At 38.2% G+C, this 18,811-nt stretch overlaps 1 protein-coding gene across 14 annotated transcripts in view; it reads right to left on the bottom strand.

The window, feature by feature from the left end:
- Window positions 1-1,833: 1,833 nt before the first annotated feature.
- The window catches only part of rbm47 (RNA binding motif protein 47), a 73,893-nt gene continuing 56,915 nt past the window's right edge, over window positions 1,834-18,811 (bottom strand). For all 14 annotated transcript variants that reach the window (XM_088342805.1, XM_088342803.1, XM_088342808.1 and 11 more), the window contains 2 exons: window positions 6,787-6,974; window positions 1,834-4,941 (listed from right to left, as the gene is read on the bottom strand). In XM_088342805.1, coding sequence (XP_088198931.1) covers window positions 4,693-4,941; window positions 6,787-6,974 — 437 coding nt within the window. In that variant the 3' untranslated portion in view covers window positions 1,834-4,692. The remainder of the gene's footprint in view (window positions 4,942-6,786; window positions 6,975-18,811) is intronic.

The following is an 18,811-nucleotide window of genomic DNA, read 5'->3' as shown; positions in this document are numbered from 1 at the left end:
CAGCTAGGGTTTCAAACAAGCCTTTGGGCTTCAAATTCGAATTTTAAAGCACTTTTAGAGTTTCCATCAAGGGTTTCAGTTCAAAATTGTGGTACGAAAGCATTTTTTTTTTGTTTCAAATTGGGGGTTTGAATTGAAACTAAGGGTTTGGCCTCGATTTAGGATTTTAAAGCATATTCATGGCTTCAAACTTCAGCTTTAAGCTGCAGATAGAGTTTTTAGTGTTTCAAACTCCAGCTATAATTTCAAATGAGGGTTTTAAAGCATTTTTAAGGTTTCAAACATGGGTTTTAGTTTCAAATTGGGATTTCAATGCATTTCTAGAAATTCCAGCTATGGTATGGACTCCAAATTAAAAGTAAAAACTAGAAACCTCCCTGGGTTTCAACAGTTGTATTTATATGTTCGCATATGAGACTGTAGCGTCAGCTGACAGCTGGCAACGTTATAGGACCTTGTGCCCTCTTGCATTTTTTTTCTTTTTGTTCTGCATAATTTTCTCTCTTTGTGCTCCCAAATCACCAGCATGTTTCTAGAGCAAAGTTGAGCCGCCGCAGCGGAAGTTTACGAAACATTGGCTTGATAATGGCTGATGTGCAAAGCTAAGGATTTGTTCCTTTTCACCAAGGTTGGTGCCAAAGTCATTTACCCTTGCAAAACATTTATTACTTCGCCGCCAGCATAGGTGTTTCATTTTTTCTATAATCTCTGGCTTTCAAACTCTGGTTCCGGCTTCAAATTAGGGATTTAAAGCATTTTAGGGTTTTTGAACTCAGGTTCTAAACTGCAGCTAAGGTTTCAAAATATGGTTTGGGCTTCATGTTAGAGTTTAAAAGCGTTTTTATGGTTTCAAACAAAGGTTTCAGTTCAAAATTAAGGTTTAAACGGGTTTTTTTGTTTCAAACTGGGGGTTTAAATTGCAGATAGATTTTCTAACTGCTGTTTCGTCTTCAAATTAAGGTTTTAGAGTCTTATTAGGGTTTCAAACTAAGCTTTCAAACCAGGATTTGGACTTCAAATTAGGGGTGTAAAGCGTTTTTAGAGTTTAGAACTACAGCTATAAACTGCAGCTAGGATTTTAAACTTTGGTTTCAACTTCAAATAGGTATTTAAAGTGTATTTAGGGTTTCAAACTAGTGTTTCAGCTTCCAATTAGGGATTTAGTGTTTTTAGGGTTTCGACTGCAGCTCGGGTTTCAAATTATGGTTTTGGCTCCAAATTAGCGTTTTATTGTGTTTAAACCATGTTTAAGGTTTCGAACAAGGGTTTTGGCTCCAAATAAAGGTTCTTTGGCATATTTTAAATTGAACTGGTATTTTAAACTGCAACAATTATGGTTTACATGTGTTTCTAGGTTTTATAACAAGGGTTTAAAAGTCAAACTAGAGTTTGGGCTTCAAATTAAGGTTTTAAAGCATGTTTTGGGCTTTCCAACTGACATTTCAAACATGAATTCTTTCAACTATGGGACATTTTACCAAGAAAGTAAGCGTTTTCGGGTTTGATTTTACTTGCAGCTGGGGTTCTAAACAAGGGTTTCAGCTTTAACTTTGTGTTTAAATGCATTTTAAGGTTTCCAAACAGGATTTTGGTTCCAATTAAAGGTTTTAAAAGCATTTCTAGTGTTTACTACCATGGTTCTGTTTCCCAAAGCGGGTTCTGAACTGCAATTTAAACGCGTTTTTAGGGTTTTAAACTTCAGCTTGAGTTTCAAACGAGATTCCGTTTTTTCCCACAGGATTTTGAGTAAACGTACCCATTATTAAAAACATTTAAAAAGTGTAGCAGTCAAAGTTAACATCAGAAAGATTAGTAGGGATCAACTCAGAAAACCCAGTTTTTTTCAAATGCTTTTATTCATGTATTTCTTACTATAAATATATAACAAAGCAAGGGAAAAATGTTATTTTCAATACGACCTCTCAAACAGAAGTCAGTCTATATAAGTCTACAAAGGTAAAGCTTTTTTGGCAATGTGGAAAGTTTTTTCGGGTACACGGACGGTTTAAGCTATTGTGTACTTAAAACTGTAATACAATAGTCAAAAAAAAGCAGTTTGGAGTAAGAACCAAGACATTTTTCAAACACAAATCTTTTTTTTTTTTGTAGATTGATCAAGACCATGCTCCACTTTCATCAAAGAGAAATACAAAGTTATTGTCTTTCCATATACGTTGGATCGAAGCTTAAAGACCCACTCCAAACACCAATTCTAGTTCAAATATACAGAAATACAAACAATAAGAAAAAAAATAATTAAGAACTTCACACAAAATACAATAACATGAATGTTGTCAACTATTAAACACTTTGGCAAGAAAGAAATCAAAAACATAGAACTACTTTTGTTACTCATGAAAAATCTCTAGACGTTTATAAAGAAAAGTTTTCAAATATATTAGACCTTTTCTTCTCACTACAAAGACAATCTATGTTTTGTATATATTAATTCAATATAAGCTGATGTTTTGTCATCTTACAGGAAAAAAAATATTTAAAGCAGTCATTGGATGTTTTAAAATGGAGAGCAAACTCCGTTTTTATTAATTTTATTTGTCCTGACTTAACATACAAACGATCGGAATTTTGTTTTATTTCAAATTCCCACTAAATTGTTAAAGGAAGGTTGGAAAAAAAAGTCCGCGGTGGCAATAAACATGTTTTCAGTTAAATTTGATTGCATTAATTTTGTTTGTCCTGTTCTTTTTTTACTTGACCCTTTATGTATTGGAGTATTAATTTCCTAAAATGAATAAAATAAAATATATTAAAAAAACAAAGGGAATGTCATTTTAGACTTAATTGAAGGCCACTGAGGCATTCAAATGTTCTCAATTCAACTTGATTTTATTTATTTCATTTGTCCATTTCTTGCGACTTCACCTGTACCTTTTGCAATGCAAATATGCTAACATTTAGGGGAAAAAACAAAGGGAATTTCGTTTTATTTAAATTTAAGACTTGTTCAAAGGCATCAAAAATTGTTCTCATTAAACTAGATTTTTTAAAAAAAATTTTGTCCTGTTCTTTTGACGTTTCCTATATGTATTGCAATCGCAATTTGCTAACGTATGAGAAAGCTTAAAACCACTAAAGTAATGTCTTTTTTTTAATATCAAATTCAGACCCAATTAAAGGCCATGAAGGCATTAAAATGTTTTCAATTAAACTTAATTTTACTTATTTTGTTTGTCCTAGTAATTTGACTTTACCTGTCTGTATGCAAAAAAACTGAACGATTTTTCATTTCAAATCTTAATCATAGAAGGTTTCAGGAAAAGGTCAAAAAGGCCTTAAAATGTTTTCAATTAAACGTGATTTTTTTTCATTTTGGTTTTGTGTTATTTTCTTTTTTTGGATGCATTAAAAAGTTGTACATTAAACCCAATATCATGAATTTTGTTTGTCCTGTTCCTTTAACTTTACCCGGATGCAAAAAAATAGATAAAAAAAAAAAGAAGGGAATATTGTTGTTTTTTTCAAACTCAAAATTATCAAAGGCACGCACGGTGGAAGGTTATTAAAATTCAGGCCATAAAGGCATTCAAATGACAAAGGCACTGAGGTGAGGCCACACTTAAACATTCTCTTGCACCTCTGGTAAAACAAATTGATGTCTATAGTTGTCAAAGGCAAGGAACGAGTTCATATCCACAGACTGCAGTGTATGTACGTATGCGTTGTTTGCATGCATTCTCTAACGTCCATACAAAAAAGGCCTAAAGGGCGGTAATGCACCAAAATGAAGATGCCACCTGTCGTTAAACTTAAGGAGGAAGAAATGGCCTCCATTTTTGTTTTTCTATTTGTTCACTTTTCATGAGTGAAACAAAAAAAGCAATATAAATAAGAAATGTTCAGTCTTAGGTGATCTTACATGAGCTACTCAATTGATCTTAGGGGTATACCTGGTGTTTGCGGGCATCATGTTGGTGACCACTGCTTTATATTAAAACAATAGTACAAATAATACAAAATGGGAAAAAAAGAAAACAAGATTTTTGGGGCTCAAACCTCATTCCCAAACAGTTCTAACTATTTACAATAGTTATTTCCCCGAATTACCTCCTCATGAGAAAATTGTAAAAATAGCAATCTGTAGTAGACATGCTCTTTTTTTTTTTTGCAAATAATTGTCAATTACATACATTCGATAAGACTTAACCATTTCCAGTGGACTACTGGTTAAGAAACACTAGCCTACACAATAAGATGCTAAAATACACCAGTGGTAAAAACAAAACATTTTGCTTCCGGGTTTATATTTTCTCTCCCGTCTGTAGTTCTGAATTTCTCTTTCTCCACTTTTTCTTCGAAGTTTTGTTGATCCCAAAGACACAAAGCTAAGGCTACAGTAATATAACTTTGAATACATGTCTTTTCTTCATAAATACTTGAATGTACCTTCATGGTTGTGTTATAGGAACCTGACGACGAGGCGGCGTTGTTGTGCCAGTTTCGTTCATCCGACGACGACTTCTTCTGTACTATTTACATCAGGTGTGCACTTAGATGGCCCTTGTTTCAAGTTTGTTGGTGGGGCCCGCTCTGGCACAACTCGTTTTTTGTTCAAGCGTTACCCACATTGGGTTCCTCGAGTCTGTGGGTCTGTTTTTCTTTTCATTTTTTTGTGTTTTTTTATAGGTCAGTCACAGGCAGAACAATGCAAATGCAAACGCTAGCCACAGCACGTCAATACTGGTAGACGTCGTGGATGGGCAGCTGGAAGGCGGTTGCTGGAAAGGCCGGCGGCATAGCATAGCCAGAGTAGCCGCCGTATGTAGCGGCGGCTATGGCGGCGTTTTTCTGCAGGGCGGCTAAAGCTGCTGTATTTACGGCATAGTTTGTGATGGGGACATATCCAGCGCTGTAAATGCCGCCGGCCGCATGGATGCGAGGCACGTTGTGGGCCATGGCGTAGACCGGAGTAATGGGACGACCCTGAAGGGGAAGGGGAAGAAGGAGGGGAAGTGAATGGAGCCTTTGATACAGGGTTTTTACACCCTTTTTTATATCCAAAGTCAAGCACCTTTCAGACACTTTCAAGGCCACTTTTTTTCCCCCAGTGCCTTCAAAGGAATACACCCAGTGCCGACCTAAATGTTTTTTTGTTTTTTTCATTAAAGACTTAAATAATCGCTACAGTTTTTCTGTCAATGTTTTGCAGTAATATATATATATATATATGTGGGTACCTAGACACTGCACATTTTATGTTTCGTCTCGTAATGACATTAAACACTTGCAGTGGGAGGTACAACGCTCTCGAGGCATAATGCACAAAACAGCACGGTGATTTTTTGCACAAAGCCTCATTCGTCTGTCCACGCTGGATGGAGAGAACGAGATGTTTTCGCTCGAGGAGCCGTCATGATTCGTTTATTTATCACACGCGTGTGTGTTTCGTTGGCTGGGTTAAAAGCAGAGGAGGAGACGCGCTAACGTAAAGCCTCTAGATAACACGCCCCTCTGTCAAGAACCAGAACAGGATCAGGACCCAATCGCGTGGCGTTCTCACACAAGCCTTTATTTTATGGGAAATGGGGAGTCATGCACGTTAGGCAGCCGGTCTGGCATGGAAAGACAGGAATCCAGAGACCGACGAGAACGATTCCAATTGCCCGAGTCGATACCGGACAGATGGGGTCGATACCGGACAGGACGGGACAGACAAGATAGATAACGAATCAGGATATCAAAACAGGAGAAATCAGACGGGAACAAAAACTGGAGAAACCAACAACCGGACAAAAACAGACGGAAACAAAACTGGAACCCGAAATTAAACAGGACAAAAATAAACGGGAACAATACCGGACTGGAAATATCAACAGGAAAACAGGACCGAGTCAGAACCCACGTCTTGTGGGGCAGAAGTTCTTTTGACGGGCTGACAAAGCAAGCAAGAGAGCGCTGAGCTTAATATAGACAGAAAGCCAATCTCTCAACGTGCCGCAGCTGGCGCCACAGGGGCGGGGCCAATTGGGCACTATGGCAACCAAGACACACGGGCGTGGCTAATTGGGCGCCATGGCAACCATGACACGAGCAACTGAAAATGTCTAAATTCCAGGTAAAAATGCGCATTTTTAAAATATAATCATTGTTGTTTGGCCATGCGCTCGCGTGCCACTGGTTAACCCCTCGCGTGCCAGCAGTGGCACGCGTGTCATAGGTTGCCGACCCCTGCTGTAGACATTTAAAATATATTCTAATTCAGTGTGAGTGACGGGTTTGACGTCAATCCACTATTTTCCATTTATGGTAAATTGGGAATAATATTTGGGATACCGATCTCAGGACCAGAACGGAGACAGGACCCACTTGCCTGCGTTTCTCTTAGTTTTATTGGGAAAAAGGGAAAGGATAGTACACACGATCCGTAGATCGCTGGTCGCGGGGCGCAGGTTGCTCAGACGCGGAAGTGGTATTTCCGTGGCGAGCGATGGCGGTGTCGAGAGCGAAAAAAAACAGTTCTAGATCAGAAAAGGGGTCGGAGCCGGGAAATAGACGGGAATCAGAACAGGAGTGGGTCAGGGTCGAAAAGCTTGCCTAGCATAAGCTGAGGCTCGCAGACGGACTGACAACCGGAGACAGGGAGACGGAGGTAGAAAAAGTGACAGCCAATCAGCGTCCGAGGCAGTTGGCGCCAAAGGAGCAGGCTCAGGTGCCTCACATCAGTAATCATGACAACCGAGAGTTTTAAACTCTGTTGTCTTGTAATTAATTAAGCCGATTTCATTTAATCATATTCTGGGGGTCTACTGTAGTCATTAAAACCCCTACCTGAAAAGGTGGAGGAGTAGAAACGGGCAGAACTGTGGCGGCGGGAGTGGAGACTGCGGTGTGTTCTGGGTGCTGCATGGCCAAAGGGTTGATGAGGTGCTCAACAGCGTGCACCTTACCATCCTCCATCAATTTAGCTGGGGCGGTGCTGAAAATGGGGTATTGCCCGGCCAGAGTCGGCAACGCCACTGCAAATAGACAGAGATGTTTCAAAACGGGTTGGGTTGGTGTGAAAAGAGGCCAGGGATCGTCTAACTTATAGCAGAAGACCAGCACATTCAGTACAACCACCCATGCTCAAAAAGATCACGAAGCTGAAGTAAAGGATGCAAGTTTGAAGGTAAGAATGAGACAAGCAAGTTGTGTTTTAAAGTGATTTGGAATAGAAATGTTCACAACTATTTATTGCACCTGTTAATTTGTTATTGTTTCTCACTACTTCTTCCAAAAAGTAACTGAGATTGTAACTGAATTCTTCTAAAGTAAAAGTAACTAATTACTAGGGGAAGTCACTATTTCTGTTACTTTTAAAAAATAGTTGTATGTCAAAGAATGAAAAAAAAACGTCTTTTTCTTTTTCCGCTGGATTCACTGAACAGGGGTTCAGGTTAAACCTTACATTACCAACTATTTTGTAACATACACAGAATGACTTAAACAATGGGGGGAAAAATAAAGACAAAAAAGGAAAAAAAGGAACAAAAGAAAAAATACAATTAAAAAATGAATAAAGGGAGATAAAAGAATACATTATACATTTTTATAAAAACTTTAATGCTGAAAAACACAGGAAATATAATTAAAATATTTATCAATCAAACATTTTTTTACAAAACACAAAACAACTCCAACCTTTTTTAATACTCAAAGATCTAAAGTCCAAAACACAGAATCATTGAAAAAAAAATGTATGTTGACCAATCACATGGGATAAAAGGCATCTCGGAATGAACCAGCTGTTGATTGGTGGGGAACTGACTCCCTTCGTTCACTTCTGAGAACCGGCTAATAAAGCCGTTTCGTTCCAAAGCTACACGAGCTGGTTCCTGCACCAAAGACAACAGCACTGTTGCTTTCAGATATAGTGCTCACATTTTTCGCAACTCAGCCCTCATTCTCCTTTTATTTTGACGCATTAGTAAACACTGTATTCGTAATCTCTATTTAACTATATCATAGTCGTTATTTTGAATGGTGACATTATCGGAAAAGACGTCACGTAAACAACTAAGTGGAGAGCGGAACACCCCTTCATTCAAAGTAACGCACCGCTTTTGACTGTCAATAAGGGTAACAGCGTTCTAATGGCGGAAAATATAATTAATTACATGACCCAGTTATGCAAAAAATTACCCTGTGGTCCTATATCACGGCATTATTTCCAGTACTGATCATTTCACACATTATTTTCACACTAAACCGCAAGAGGACACTCTAGGCCTGTGTTGATAATTTCATCCGACCCGTCGATCGAAAATTGGCAAAATATATGTAATAGTAAATAATGTACTATTTAATTTTTCTATTTTGTTGCCAACTTTGGCCCATTGTCCCTTTGTGTGTCCATAGCAAAAAATACCACTCCAAAACTACTACAAAAATACTGCAAAATTAGTCAAAAACTCAATATCAAATTTAGTGCTTAATAACAGTGACTTAATATGTTATTTTGCCTTCATACTGAAGATACGAAACATACTATATAAATACTACTACAGTAAAACGAAAATATGACTACAGAAATGTTACAACAGAAATACTTCAAAAATACAACCTCAGTAATATTGCAAAAATATTCATATCAAACTGGGCGCGCCAATTCTTAAAAAAATTGGCCTTGAAATCGCCTCGAAAAGAGTTGAAAACCCCTGATGTGTATGAATGTATATTTATGAAAAAATAGGATAGGTCTTCAGGACCGGGCCCATGGACAAATGTTTTACCCAATGCGCCCCAAATAGTTGCCCAGCACTGTTTTAAAAGGATGACATTACCGAAGTAAAAAAACTGAAAAAAGCACAGTTATACACTTTGTTTAGTAGTACCACTTCAAACTAAAATACCTAAGCAAGCAGAGGTCCAGCCTGATCGGCACTCACACATTCCATTGCGAAAGAGACGTCAATTACTTACAAATCGACAGTTGAGTACATTATTGCCCTCGGCCAACTGTTCGAGGAAAGTATTTTTGCCTGATGCTGAACTTAGCTTGGCAATGTAAACTTTTGCTTTCATCTGTAAATGCTCACGACGTCATCACTCATTCATTTCAATCAGGCGGATGTTCTTGTCATTGCTGCTAGTTTCCCATAACAAATCACAAGAAGAAACAGACTAAGGAGTGAAAACAAAATTTGAATTCAGTTTTGATTTAAAAGGTTTAGGTGATTAGCACAGGGGTGGGCAAACTACGACCTAAAGGCCACATGCTTTTTAATCTGGCCCGCCGAACGCAAAATTTGAACATAATGAGAATACACGTACAAGGAAATGTTGTGAGGTTTCTTTTTGGTGCCAAGTTTTCCTCATTGTCCTGTTATGTGTCTACTTCAGAAATACTACTTGAGAAATACTACAATTTTACTACAAAACTAGATGTTAAAATGTTGTGCTTAAAAATACTACTTGAGAAATACTACACAAATACTACAATATTACTACAAAACTAAATGTTAAAATGTTGTGCTTAGAAACAGTGGGCTAATATATTCTCATCTCATCTCATTAGCCGTACCGCTTATCCTCATTAGGGTCGCGGGGGGGGGGGCTGGAGCCCATCCCAGCCATCTTCGGGCAGTGGGCAGGGGACACCCTGAACTGGTTGCCAGCCAATCGCAGGGCACACGGGGACAGACGACTCATTCGCTCATTCACACCTAGGGACAATTTGGACCGACCAATTCACCTGAAATGCATGTTTTTTGGAATGTGGGAGGAAACCGGAGTGCCCGGAGGAAACCCACGCAAGCACGGGGAGAACATACAAACTCCGCACAGAAAGTCTGGAGCTGGATTTGAACCCACGACAGGTTCCCATGACATGAACTGTGCCGCACAAGCGCTAACCACTGCGCCGCCGTGCTGCCCCGGGCTAATATATTAGTTTGCTTTAATTATGAAAAAAATACTAGTGAAATGCTTGCTACAACAGAAATGCGACAGAAATACTACCAAAGAAATACTTCAAAATCCTACCAAAGAAATATTACAAAAAACGTACAAAAATACCACAAAAATCCTAAAAAATACAATACAGTAATCATAGTAATGCTTTGAAAATACGATACATATACTACAAAATTACTGCTATCGAAATCCTAAAAATACTACAAAATTACTACTAACTATATGTTAAAATTGGGGCCTAATATATTAGCTTGCTTTAATTCTATAAAAGAAAAAATACTAAAAAAATGCTACTTAAGTAATACGACAATACAAACATCCATCCATCCATTATCTGCACCGCTTATCCTCAATAGGGTTGCAGGGGTGCTGGAGCTCATCCCAGCTATCTTCGGCCAGTGGGCAGGGGACATCCGGAACTGGTTGCCAGCCACTCGCAGGGCACACAGGGACAGACAATTCGCACGCTCATTCACACCTAGGGGACAATTTGAACCGGCCAATTCACCAGTCATGCATGTTTTTGGAATGTGGAAGGAGTGCCCGGAGGAAACCCAAGCAAGCACGGGGAGAACATGCAAACTCCACACAGGAGGTTCGATCTCATGACCTCAGAACTGTGCTGCACACGCGCTAACCACTGCGCCACTGTGCTGCCCCAATACAACCATACTACTGCATAAATACTACCGCAGAAATACCTAAAAAATATGACAGAAATTGTACAAAAATACTACCAAAGAAATACTACAAAATACTTTGAAACACTAATACAGAAATACCAATAAAAACGCTCCAAAAATACAACTAAAGTAATACGATAAAAATCTCATAGATACACAACAGAAATGCTACAAAAATGGGACTACAGAAATACTACAAAATATACTATAGTATTACAACAAAAGTACTATAGTAATACAACAAAAATAATACAAACTAAATATCAAAGGTAGTGCTTAAACAGGGACCTAATATTTTTTTATTAAATGTGAGTGTTTTAAAACTAATTTGATGAAACTAATCTATTTAAAAACAAATACAAAAAGAAATAAAGATATGCGCATGTATATTTATCTATCTATCTATCTACCTTGGTCATATCCCTCAAGAGCGGTGACCGACAGCAAGACAAACACATACAAATACAAAGAAAATAAAAAGGGAAAAAAATAGCAAAAAACACAAACAAACATTTTTAGACCATGGCCAACCCAAATGCCCGAACACCCAAACAAGTTAGGCACCTCGGCACCTAAGTCGGTCATGCTTTCGTCCCTCCAGATGAAACGGGACACAAGAGCGCGGCCATGTCACTCGAGTCAGAGTGACACAACACACTCTTTTGTTCAACAGCAGGGCCCGACAGCTTTCACTGGTTTACCCCTGCCGCATCATAAAGGTGCCCTGCCCATCCTTTAGAATGCATCCAAACATCCCACTATCCTTTTACAACATCTCTCTACTCATTCCTATCACCAACAAGAGCTGTAGCTTCTACTAGATTTAGACCTCTTTCCTGCAGTGCACTCATAACACCATCCATCCACGTCAATCGCGGCCTTCCTCTTGGTCTCTTTCCATTTACTTCTGCTCTATTCTATGTATATTTATACATAACTTTAAAAGGTTTGCCCACCCCTGATTTAATCTTAGCACACAAAATTATTTTTACTGTCTGATTACATATAAAATTGCATTTTGGTCGAAAAGTGGATTCGTGAATTTATAAAGGTCTTTACTACCATGTTCAGACAGACAACATTTTTTATTGTAGATTTTCAGTGATTCGTTCACAGTTACGTTCCGAAAAGAAGTCGTGCTGGGCAAAAACCGTTAATTAGAAACCTGTTTTTTTCTTTACAAATATTATCCAATTGAACTCTTGTCGTCGCAAAAAGTGTTGTCTATATTACTAGTTTTAGAGACATATGAAATTGCAAGGGAATTTCCACATACGGCAAGCGTTTTTACGTAAGATTTACATGTTAAAGGGCAACAATACTAACACACAGGTAGAGAAGAAGCAGAGAGAATGTGTAGCCAATCATCATGCAGAAAACAATGATAAACAGCAAAATAGCGATACTATATAAAGTTAACCACGTTATATTGAGGGTTAGCTGTATATTCTTTGTCTTGATTTTCACAAAATTGTTACTATTAACTCAAATTTGCAGCAATGTTGGTCTTTTCATTTTATTAAAGGTACAGTGTGTAATATTTAACCACTTGATGTCACTGTATGATGTTGTGCAACCATAAACAAGTGCTAAAAAGCACCTTAAAGAATACAAACTACGGATTCTCAGTGACCAACGATATTTTCCCCTCACTTTTTTGCCAAGCCTTTTGCGAAGAAATAGAAAACAAAAGGGGGGAAAAAAGAAAGAAATGAATGATGAAAATAGGGGAAAAGGAAAGACAAGAAAGAAGGAAAAAAAAAATCAAAAGTTGTAAAAAAACATTATGAAAAAAGGAAAGGAGAAGAGAAAGCAAAAAGAACAAAAAAGATAAAAGAATAAAGAAACAAATGAACAAAAAGAGGAAAAATAAATTAAAGCCGAATAATTAAAAAAAAACAGAATAGAGAAAAAGTAAAAATAATTCTTAAAACTAGCAAAAATTATATATTAGGGCTGGGAATCGATTAAAATAGATTTACTAATTAATCTCAGTTTTGAAATAAATTAATTGCGATTAATGGATTGAATCCAGATTTTACAAATGGCAGTAAACATGAAAGAATATGCATTGAAAAATAAGATTACCGTATTTTCCGCACTATAGGGCGCACCGGGTTATAGGGTGCACCCCCAAAAAATAGTTTTTGGTCCTATATCTTCCATACATAAGGCCCACCGGATTATAAGGCGCTACAATGGGAACGTCGACAAAACAGTCAGATAGTTTAGTCCACAGGTGTCAAACAGGCGGCCCGCGGGCCAGATCAGGCCCGCTAAGGGATTGAATCCGGCCCGCGAGACAACAATCAGAGAAGCGCAAGAGAAAAACAAGCTGCAGGTTGAAATATGTCAACTTGGTGTTGCCAAAGAAAGGTGCCTCGAACAAAGACACTGTACTTGTATTTCTTTCTCTCTCTCTCTTTCTCTTCTCTCCACCTCTTTTCTCTCACTCTTTCTCTCTCTCTTTCTCTCTCTCTCTCTTTCTCTTTTCTCCACCCATTTTCTCCCACTCTGTCTCTGTCTCTTTCACTCTCTGTGTCTCTCTTTTTCTTTTCCTTTGTTGCTCTTTGTCTCTTTTTCTCTGTGTGTCTTTTTAACTTCTTTTGTTCTAACTTCCTTTTTTCCTTTTCTCTCTTTTCTCTTTCTCTCTTCCTACCATTCGCGCTTTCTTTTCTCTTCTTCTGTCATTCTATTTCTCTTTGGATTTCTTTCTTCCGCTCCCTTTCTTTCCCCCTCGCTCACGACTTCACTTTTTATCTCTTTTGTTTCTCACGCTCTCCCCCTCTCTCTCTTTTTCTTTCTTTGTCTCGTCTCTCTCCTTTTCCCTCCCTCTTTCTCTTATTTCTTTTTCTTTATCTCTCTTGTTCTTTCTCTTGAATCTACTAGTCCGGCCCCCGACAGAATGTTTGTTCTATCGTGTGGCCCCTGAGTTAAAATGAGTTTGACACCCCTGGTTTAGTCAAACTGATTACCCCCTTAACATTCTGAAAGCTTGCAAAGAAGCAAATATGTGTCGTAGACAAGTACGGATGCGGTGTCCGTACGATGTCACTCAAATGCATCGTTCCAAATATAATTCGGAAGGTTAAAGTCTTGGGATTCAAGAAATGCCAACCATTCCTTAGTTTCTATTTTCTTTTTCGCTCGCAACTTTACTGTGCATATGACAATAAACACTTGTAATTGAGTTTAATTTAAAAAAAGACCCATCACAGAAACATCGATATCACTGTGAAACAAGATACTGGGAAAATATATAACCGGAGTAGCTCACCGAAGTTGTTGTGTTCAATAATAATGTGCAACCATGGTCCTCTTATATCCGTGAGTGTAGTAAATCCAGGAGAATAAAATATTAACAAATACAGAATAGTAAAACATGCTTTCTCCATGCCGTAGACAACCAACCAAACTTGCTATTCACATTCATCTTTTTCGGCCAATTGCAGGCTTTGTTTTGTCCCTTTAGCCTATGCAAGCCCGTAAATGATAAAAAGGATCCGCCCCCTTTACCTCCGAATAACTTTAGCCAATAGTGATCGATTCAACTGATGATTGACACATCTTTTTCGGCCAAATGCAGGGTTTGTTTTGCCCCTTTAGCCTATCCGAGCCTGTAAATGATAAAAAGGATCCTCCCCCTTTATCTCCCAATAACTTTAGCCAACAGTGATCGATTCAAATGATGATTGATACATTGGTTAGCCAATGAAACGCCGGTATATAAATCCCATCATACACCGCGGACTACTTCACGTTCGGGGGGGAATCTAGTCGGCGGCTGTTGCATTAGTTGCAAGACTTTGCGACTCACCATTGAGCCATATATAAGGCGCAGTGTATTATAAGGCGCATGGTCAGCTTTTGAAAAAAATTAAGACTTTTAGGTGCGCCCTATAGTGCGGAAAATACGGTACATTTATTATGCCAAATAGTATAGGCCTATGCCAAGCACAGTAAACGTGCATTCAGACTGTAATGCCTTTCATAACAAAGACATTCAAGTACCGTTACTTTATGTCAACACTGTTAAAGTGTAAATTTCCTGTAAAACTGTCGTACATATTTTAACAAAAAATGCATACCAAGCAGTGTTCCCTCTAAGCTGCGCGCGTGCGCAATTGAGCACTGCTCGAACATTCTCAGCGCACAAGAAAATCTAGCCAGCGCACAAAAATAAGGGCTCAAAATTACTAATTAAGAAGCGACTTAAGTCAAAGTTGCAGTGCATGTAGGTAAAAATACACGGGTTCCCCTGACGTTGTGTCCTAAATGTGGTATTTTAATGTGGGGTCGAATTAGAACGAAGTTTAGTAAAATTAGTAGAGTTTGTCGAGAACCGGCTTCTTCGGCTGGCTCACTAAAAGGAATCGGCTCTTTTGGGTCCTGAACGGCTCTTCAGGTTGTTTTTGCTTCTTTAATCCCAACATGACCAAATATTATGTAAAATTATGCACAAAATGACTTAAAGGAAGGGGGGAATAGAACAAAAATAATACCAAAATGAAAAAGTAGTGAAAAGCTGAGAAAAAAAGAAACAAAAGGAAGAGAAAAAAAGAAGGAAAAATTTATAAAAGAGCCAGAAAAAAAGAAAAGAAAGAAATGTAGGAAAAAAGTAAATAGAGAACAAAAAGAAAAAAGTAACAGCTCGGAAAAAAATAAACACAGAGAGATTTTTTTAAAGGAATTTTTAAAAAAGTAGAAAAAAAACAGAAAAAAGAAGAAAAAGTTTTTGTTGTATTCAAATAATTTCCAATGATATCAAGTGAATCTTGTTGCCAACATTGTACTTCCACAAAAAATGTGATTTAGTACAGTTTTGTATCTTACAACCGACTAAATAAGCCCCCAAAAATGTTAATATTATGAGACAAAATATATCAGGAAAAAAAAAGAAATGGATATCTTGTGAAAGAATTGTAAGAACAAACGACGTTTGTAGGCCGTACAACCTTTGCAATAGTACATGAGTCAATTCATTCAAAATGGAAAAATAATTTTGCATTCCCGGAAACTCAGCAAAATGTAACTTGATGTAAAGTTTTGAACATGTTTGATAATTAATTATCTTGCCACACTTGGGATTATGGTTGCTCACTGTTGTTTCAAGCGTTGCTCATCGACTTTTTGTGAATGCTCAGACCTGTGGAAAATTAGAGGGAACATTGATACCAAGTAAAGGAAAAGCTTGTGGTTTCAAAGACAAATCTTTCATTAAAAAATATTCAAGTTCCTTATGAAAACATTGTAGAAACCCCATCTCTTGTGCGAAACTGATCCAAGGTTGTTTATCGCAGTCCGCTGTCTGCCTGTACCACCGCACCGGGTTGCTTAGCTTTCAAGTGATACATCAGGGAAGAAGTGCACCAATGGTAATTAAATTCAGCTTTGCAAAGCATACATATCACTTTCGCCTTGTCAATATTCCCATCGGGCAATGTTTTAAGGCGAAACTGTCTGCCTAAAAGTGTTTCTCTTTTCCATCGCTAGCATGCTACGCCACATGACCCTAAAGAAACGGAAATGACTTTGTTTGTTGGAGCAGCGTCGCTCCAACAAACAAAGTCATTTTCCCCAGGGTGGAATTTTAATCGTTACGTTAATATATTTTCACTTGTTAAATTGAAAATGATAACGCAAACATTTTTCCCAAGCCCTTATATATATATTCCCAGCCCCATCGCTGAACCCAACTAATGTGTTGCAACATCTCGTTGGGAGTCATTAGGTGACCAAACCCCCAATTCCAACCCCTAATGCCGAGTGCCAAGCAGGGAGGCAATGGGAACCAATGTTATATGTCTAAGGTAAGGCCGAGGCTCGATCCAGAAACCTTCCAGTCTCAGGGCGGGCGCACTACCCCCGGGGCCATATATAACGCTAATACTATATTGGCTATAATAGCCTACTATCAAAATGACTATGTTTAATGCAACACAGCCTGTGGCAAAGTATGCCCCACGTGACTAATCTATCAGGGTTCCTACAGATTAAGGCAAGTTAAATTCAAGGCTTTATTATGCCCTTTTAAATCAAATTCAACACCAAGTCGACAAAATAATAATAATGAAAAATAAAATAAAAAAAATAACATACAATTTTGCATTGTTAAGACTTTTTCCAGTTTGTGCGATACATTACTGTATTTTTGTACTGTATTTAATAGCTAAAGTAGCTAAAATGAACAAAAACATCTATGAACTTTTTATTGCTGGAAAAAAGTTAAAATATTTAACTTAGAAAACTGTAATCTAAAAAAGTGTATGGCAAATGTTAGCTACCGTAAATTCCGGACTATAAGTTGCTACTTTTTTCCCAAACTTTCAACCTTGCGGCTTATTCAGTGATGCGGCCAATTTATGTAATTTTTCTAACGGCCGCCAGCGGCGCTCGAGTATAAAAGGTAAGATTTAGACCGGTGGAATATATGCGCCGAGGAAGACTGACATTTCTTGGCTTGGGCACAAATTAAATTAGCGTAAACATACCCTCATCATGCTAAATGCAAAAAGAAAGGCACATGACGCATCTTTCAAGCTAAAAGCAATCGAGCAGTCCAATAAAGAAGGAAACAGAGCTACTGCACGTAAACTTTACCAGACCCGTTTACTGTGTTGCTTGCGTGTTGCTAGCGTGTTTTGGAATAAGGGAGCGTGTGAAGACGTCAATATGACAATTTTCTTTCCGACACTGAGGAAGACGACTTTGATGGCTTCAGTTCTAAGGAGGAAGATGAGGACGGTTTACCGTGATTTTTACAAGTACGGTATGTTTTTTAACAGACCCGTTTACTGTGTTGCGAGCGTGTTGCTACCATTAACTGCCCTGTCACAGGCACCGTTTGGGATGAAAATTCTATTATTATTGTTATTAAAGCTTTGAAAACTCTCTCGGTGTACCGTCTTTCTTTGTAAATATGTGTAACCATGTATAATATGTATATTTTTGTAATGTATTTCTTTGTATTTATTTTAGAAACTTATTCTGATATGTATTTCACGGGCGAATGAGAAAGAAGGGGCGGAGGAAACGCGGGCTGACGAGAAGTGGAGTAAAAGTGAGACGTGTTTGTGGACGCGGCGGACAATAGTGGATATATATATTTTCCCACCCTTACCTTTGGAAATATACACTTTTTTCCTTTCCTTTCAGCGGGACCGGGACTCTGCAGGTCTGCATCAAACCTTAAGTACCGGTATCAATTTCCGTTCATTTTGCCGGCTGTGATTTTTGGACTGTGTACTTTAATGAAGGACGTCATATTGTCAGATATAACGAAATTGTGAATATGCTTAATTGCTGTTAAAATTCTCGAGAAGAATTGTTCAAACCTCACATTGTTTATTTGCTGTTAATGGTGTCAATAAAATTGTTCAAACCAAAAAAAGAAGGACAGACAGAGAGTCAGAGAACTCCAGAGTTTTCTCCAGTGGGTCTCCAAATGAGATACCAGAGTCAGACACAGGTAATACTCTCAATGACCCCCAGAGAATGGATTCGGACCCCCCGGTTTTGATTAAGTAATTTGTATACTTCAACAACACCTATGAACTTTATGATCTCTACTATCAATGAATGCTGCACCCCCTTTTTGGAAGGTTATGAACAGTTGGAAGAGATTTGGCCTTGCCCTTCATTGTGGAGTGGCTTGGGTGAGGACCGTAACGATGGGGTGGCCATTTTAATAAACAACCCTCGGGGAGCACTGTGATGAAAGAAGGACGCGCAATTTTATTGTGGAAGTTGAACTGCTCCCTGCTGGAGGATGAAGCCTTGGTCGCGCAATACGGGGAGCGGTACAAGGACTGGCAGACCCTTCTAGACTCGTATGATTCACGAGCACAATGGTGGGAGATAACAAAGAAACGAACGCAGATTTTCTTTAAAAATGCAGGAAAAAATAAAAAACTTAAAGAGATGAAATACATGTTGGGACTACATAGAAGACTCCAACGCCACCCTAACACAAAAGGGGATCGAATTTAATGATGAAATCAGAGAGATCAAACAAGAACTAAAAGCTTTGGCGGAAATAAAGAGCAAAGGCAGAATGTCACACTTTCACTTTACCTCCAGAAACCTTGTTAGAATATGATATGGTAAAATTGTGAATATGTTTAATTGCTGTTAAAAGTGGCGATGAAAATTGTTCAAACCTCATATTGTTAGAATATGATATAATGAAATTGTGAATGTGTTTAATTGCTGTTTAA

Source organism: Urocampus carinirostris, chromosome 8, assembly GCF_059441175.1.
Source record: "Urocampus carinirostris isolate Australia breed hairy pipefish chromosome 8, RoL_Ucar_1.0, whole genome shotgun sequence".
Taxonomy (NCBI): domain Eukaryota; kingdom Metazoa; phylum Chordata; class Actinopteri; order Syngnathiformes; family Syngnathidae; genus Urocampus; species Urocampus carinirostris.
This window is presented reverse-complemented; position numbering and strand designations above follow the sequence as displayed.